General features: G+C 28.4%; 1 protein-coding gene across 1 annotated transcript; it reads right to left on the bottom strand.

The window, feature by feature from the left end:
- Window positions 1–651: 651 nt before the first annotated feature.
- LOC124418745 lies at window positions 652–1,955 on the bottom strand. The gene is made up of 3 exons (XM_046946014.1): window positions 1,458–1,955; window positions 712–900; window positions 652–663 (listed from the first exon to the last, which is right to left on the bottom strand). Exons 1-3 carry the CDS (start codon window positions 1,908–1,910, stop codon window positions 652–654), a joined length of 654 nt encoding a protein of 217 aa, XP_046801970.1. The 5' UTR covers window positions 1,911–1,955.
- Window positions 1,956–5,391: the final 3,436 nt, after the last annotated feature.

Here is a 5,391-nt window from a genome sequence, read left to right as displayed (position 1 = left end):
GAACAGAACTAGAACAGAACTAGAACAGAACTAGAACAGAACTAGAACTAGAACTAGAACTAGAACAGAACTAGAACAGAACTAGAACAGAACTAGAACAGAACTAGTACAGAACTAGAACAGAACTAGAACAGAACTAGAATAAAACTAAAATAGAACTAGAACAGAACTAGACTAGATGTTAGCAATAATATATAATTGTTGTCCATTTCTCATTGTATTGTATTGTTTTTAAAATATAGTATGACTGCAGTTTTTACTTTAACGTTATGATAAACCTCATTTTGTTGTTTTAAATACATTTGTAATATCCTTAACAGTTTATACTCTTTAAATTGCGGAAATCGTGACTGTTGTATACTTATTCTTTTGTCTGAGAGTAAAATTATACAAAATAATAAAATTTTATTGTTTTTAATGTTCTACATCGTAGCCATCGTTACCAGGTTACTATTGTTTAATGTATTTAACAAACATTAACATAATTCTTTTAATCCCTCTTTTGTTTAATGTATACATCTGTTTAAACATATTTTTAGTTCACTTCAATGCATATGAACAGCAAAATTTTTATTTTATTCCAAATTTTTCTTACAAACTCTCTCCTGCTGTAAAGCAGCAAACAGTTTCTACCATTAATTTGGCAACAGCTTAACAATTCATCTTAAAAATAGAAAACATAAATTACAAGGCTTAAAAATGTCTACTTACACGAATTTTTCTTACAGTCTTTCTACTGTCATTGCGTATATTTATGGTGACACAAACATCCTCACCATGTGTATACCAGGATTTATCCAAACTGGCACGTAAACCCACACGACCATCTTGTAGCAGAAAGGGTTTATCCACAGCACCCTGAGGGCCACCACTTAAGTTGGTGGTGCAAACACTGTCATACTAGAAATATGTTGAAGAATATGGTTTAATAAAAACTTTAAACAATTTCAATTAATTATTAATATTTTTAGTAATAGTTAGTAAAGTATAATGTGTACAAGAAAATATTATATAATTAGGGTTGAAGTCCTTGAAAATTTATTGGAAAACTTTATTTTATTCATAATTTTCTAAGAAAAACTGTGTAAGCAGTTAATATTACGTTAAACAAGCAATATTTTATGAAATGTGTTTTATAAGCTAATAGCCTATTGTCTTAGCTTTAATTTTTTATATTAAATGTAAAAATCCTTAAGGAATTACAAAAGTTATAGTTAATTTTCGAATAAAACCTTTGAATTAATATTAATCATACGTACTGTGGGAACAATTAATATGAAAAATAGAGAGTAATAAAAAACTAGCTATTAAATTATTAAAAGGCTACCAAAATTAGTTTATAGATAGAAAATAAATAAAACTTTCAAATCTTTATAGTACAAAATCGAAATTTTCAAATACAGTGGGCCTAAAGTAAAGAAATATTTCCATAATTTATTTTATTTCTTTAAACTTACCTCTTGAAATGATTTACTATAATTATGAAACGGATCATTAGGACACTTTTCCACCTCACTTTTGCTGCGACCAAAACGATTGCTAAAACGAAACGTTTTCGGTGACAAACGTAGCTTAGGAAAAGAGTCACCCCTATCAGATTTACGAACTTTAGCAAACGAACGTGTTTCATGGGCATTTGTAGCATGTAAAGATGTTTCAGCATTCCCAGTTTCTTGTAGCTGCAAATGTTGCTGCTGCTGATGTAAATGATGAGTCACTGTATCCGATTGTGTTTCACTTATGGTAGTATGAGTACTTAAAGAGGAAGCTATAGTAGAATGAGTATTCGTAGAGGTCATAGCCTGGGGTGGTGGTGAGGATACTGGATTATTAACTAAGGCGGCGAAATTTTCCGGACCAGTAATGCCATGATTAAAAACATCTGTGCGATAAATCACACGTACGCCCATTTTCACAGAAGCACGTCGATGGAATTTTTCATCGGATTTGTCAGCTAAAACGAAAAGAAAAAATCATTTATTTATTTCACAAAACTATTTTAATAAAATTGTAACAATTTCCTTTACAAGTAAACCACAAAGTTATTTTTATTGTTGGGTTTTCAATTAAATGGAAACAATTTCTAAACCCTAAGGTGCCTTTTTTGTTTAAACTTTTTTTCTCTCTTTCAATAAACGTTTCTATTTTCAAAAAAAAAAAAAAAAAAAAAAAAACATTATTCGGCTTTGTTTAGCGTTTCCTGGCAAAAACTTAAATGCCCTTTTGCTAGACAGTTGGAGGTTGTACACGTGCCGAAGGACCATAGACTCATTTACAACATAATGTAGAGATGTGTTTAAAAACCTCTACGTACATTTATATTTTATAAACTTGTAATATAATATAATGCTGGTGAAAACATTACCCTTTTGCCAAGGACGAAGTTTGTTATACCACAGGATACCAACATGATTTTACTGGCACAGTAAATAATTTAACTAATTAATGTTTTCCTGCTAGAAAATTTTTTGAAATTAACAGTTTCAAAGTTGTACTCGCTATATGGGCGATTTGAGGTCGCTGTCAGGATAAGTGAACTAATTCTTCTACTTCAATAGATTATGAATAGACTATGAATAGACTATGACTAGACTGTTCTAGTTCTGTTCTAGTTCTGTTCTAGTTCTGTTCTAGTTCTGTTCTAGTTCTGTTCTAGTTCTGTTCTAGTTCTGTTCTAGTTCTGTTCTAGTTCTGTTCTAGTTCTGTTCTAGTTCTGTTCTAGTTCTGTTCTAGTTCTGTTCTAGTTCTGTTCTAGTTCTGTTCTAGTTCTGTTCTAGTTCTGTTCTAGTTCTGTTCTAGTTCTGTTCTAGTTCTGTTCTAGTTCTGTTCTAGTTCCTTTCTACGTCTGTTCTACTTCTGTTCTAGTTATGTTCTAGTTCTGTTCTAGTTCTGTTCTAGTTCTGTTCTAGTTCTGTTCTAGTTCTGTTCTAGTTCTGTTCTGATTCAGATATAGTTCTGTTATAGTTCAGTTAAAGTTCAGTTCACTTTTAGTTAAGACAACATATAACATTTGTTACAAAACCAAAAATAAACAAACTTCTTTTTAATAATTCTTAAGAATCATATCTATTTGCATTTAAATTACCATTAAAAAACTATCTGCTTTTTCACATGCTAAGTTTTCCTTATCAAAAGCCACAACGATTCATTAACTTTGTTTTTCTCCTTTTTTATTTCTTGTAGTTTTTAAATAGTTGCAATCTGTTTAGAAAAAAAACAACATTTCTTTTGATTCAAACCACAATTTTACATTTCCTTCTAAAAATAAGCAAGAAAACAATTTGAACATTTACAAAGGTTGTAGGTGAGAACATGTCAGTAGCAGTACATTTATTTTTTATTAAATACTTAGAAAAAAATTACATTCTATTTAAAAAAAATTATGATGTGAAAAACTAATTTCTAAATTCTTTTAGTTTTTCCATCTGTTTATTATGTGTTCAACAATGTGTTACTTAATTAGCATACTTTTAGGATTTGATATTTTTATGCAAATCTAGCATAAATGTAAGGTTAGGCCTGCTCTGTTGGCAATGGATAAAGTTTAAATTTTATTCTACCGTTTTTATGAGCTAAGTTAAATTACTGAGATTAATCAGTTAATTTTGAGCACAAGTGAAATCTTTTAACATATTTTTAGGGGCAAGTGTTATATTCACATGTTAAAAGTAAATATTGTAAGGAAAAAATCCTCATAATTTGTTTTTCATTTGAAAAATATTTAACTTTTTCATGCTGTGTGCTTTTTTATAGGTGCTTACTATAGCATAGCGTAAGGCAGAAAGCTTACAAATTAAATATTTTCCTTAGCATATACTACACATATTATGTTTTGGTAATAGGTTTAGTCTTCTAATTTTAGTTATATAAACTAATATGACCTTATATCTTGATACTTCTCTCACCTTTTAAAAGCAATTTCGTAAGGCTTAATTTAATAAAGTATACATACATATGTTGCATACTTTTCGGTGTTGCTATTAAAGTTTTTATAAGCATACTTTTTTTGTCTGTCAGTTACAACATTGCCTAAAGATATGTAATTACATTTGGAATGTAATGTTATCTCTTGTATATCAAAAAATATGAATACATTGTCAGATATGACCTTAAATACCCTAAAAGAAAGATTGGATGTATAATTTGTATGAAGAAATAGAGATCCAATAGGTCGTAAATAAAGCCCACTCTACTAGCCAAATCAAAAAAAAAGGAGGAAATACATGGCTTAGTTCTTATTCCAAGAAAAAAACTGTTTGTATAAAAATTAATTTAATATTTCTCTGTTTTCCGTTGTGTTAACAACTTTGCTTTATAGAAAATATTGCGTATAACAGTTTCTAATTGATTTTTTTTCTAAAGAAACTTGTCTGCATAAGTTTTCTGTGAATACAGTTTTCTGTATAACTATAATTTCTACAAAAAAACTTTTTGTATAACAATTTTTTCTAGAGAATTTTTGTGTATATCAAGTGTTTTCACAAGGACACCAAAAGGACCCACGTCTCTATTGCATCTATTGCAGCCTTAACAACCAAGTTTTTTAATGACTTTTTTCTAAAGAAACTTGTCTGCAAAAGTTTTCTATGAATATAGTTTTTTGTATAACAGTTTTTTCTATAAGAAAATGTTCAATTTAACAGTTTTGTTAAAGAAAATGTTGTTAATAAAACTATAAGTTTTTGGCGAATAATTTTTTGTGTATTTTTTGTAATAGTTATTTATATAAAAAAATTACAGTATAACAGTTTTGTTAGAGAAAATGTTGTGAACAACATTTTCAAAAGAAATCTCCAAACACTTTCAAAAGAAATCTTTTGTATTACAGTTTTGTGTCTAATAGTTTTTCTAATTTTAATTATTTAGTATAACAGTTACATTTATAGAAAATTTTCTATATTAAACTCTTTTAGTTTCCTTTTTACAGAAAACTTTTTAAAACTCTGTACACAGTTGTTCCTAACACTTTTCTCAATAGAAATTTTTGTGTATAACAGTTTTTAACGATGTTTTCTAAAAAAAATTGTTCGTATAAATTTTCTGTTTATATAGTTTTATGTATGACAGTTATTTCTATATAAAATTTGCCGTATAACAGTTTTATTAAAGAATATTTTAAGTACAACCGTTGTTCCTAGAGAACACTGTTTGTATAACAACTTTTCAAAATAAAATTTTTTATATAACAGTTTTCCTAATGACAATTTAACATACATATGTGCTACAAAGCTGTCATTCTTGCAACGTACTAGTTCATCAATTATTGATTTTATAATCTGGTAATGGGGCAAAAAATCCTAGGGTCCCTTGTGGTCACACTTTTCAAATGATTTAGTTACCTTTTAATGCTGCAAACCTATTATCCTTGAAACGGGATTTTATATTCTGGCA

Source organism: Lucilia cuprina, chromosome 3 (genome assembly GCF_022045245.1).
Source record: "Lucilia cuprina isolate Lc7/37 chromosome 3, ASM2204524v1, whole genome shotgun sequence".
Classification (NCBI taxonomy): domain Eukaryota; kingdom Metazoa; phylum Arthropoda; class Insecta; order Diptera; family Calliphoridae; genus Lucilia; species Lucilia cuprina.
Note: the sequence above shows the minus strand (reverse complement) of the source record. Positions and strands in the feature narration are given on the sequence as shown.

Excerpts from the sequence above, each read along its gene's own strand:
- LOC124418745 (XM_046946014.1), bottom strand. The coding sequence starts at position 1,910 with ATGGGCGTACGTGTGATTTATCGCACAGATGTTTTTAATCATGGCATT. Across the intron at positions 901-1,457 it reads ATAGTAAATCATTTCAAGAG|TATGACAGTGTTTGCACCAC; the intron begins GTAAGTTTAAAG and ends ACATATTTCTAG.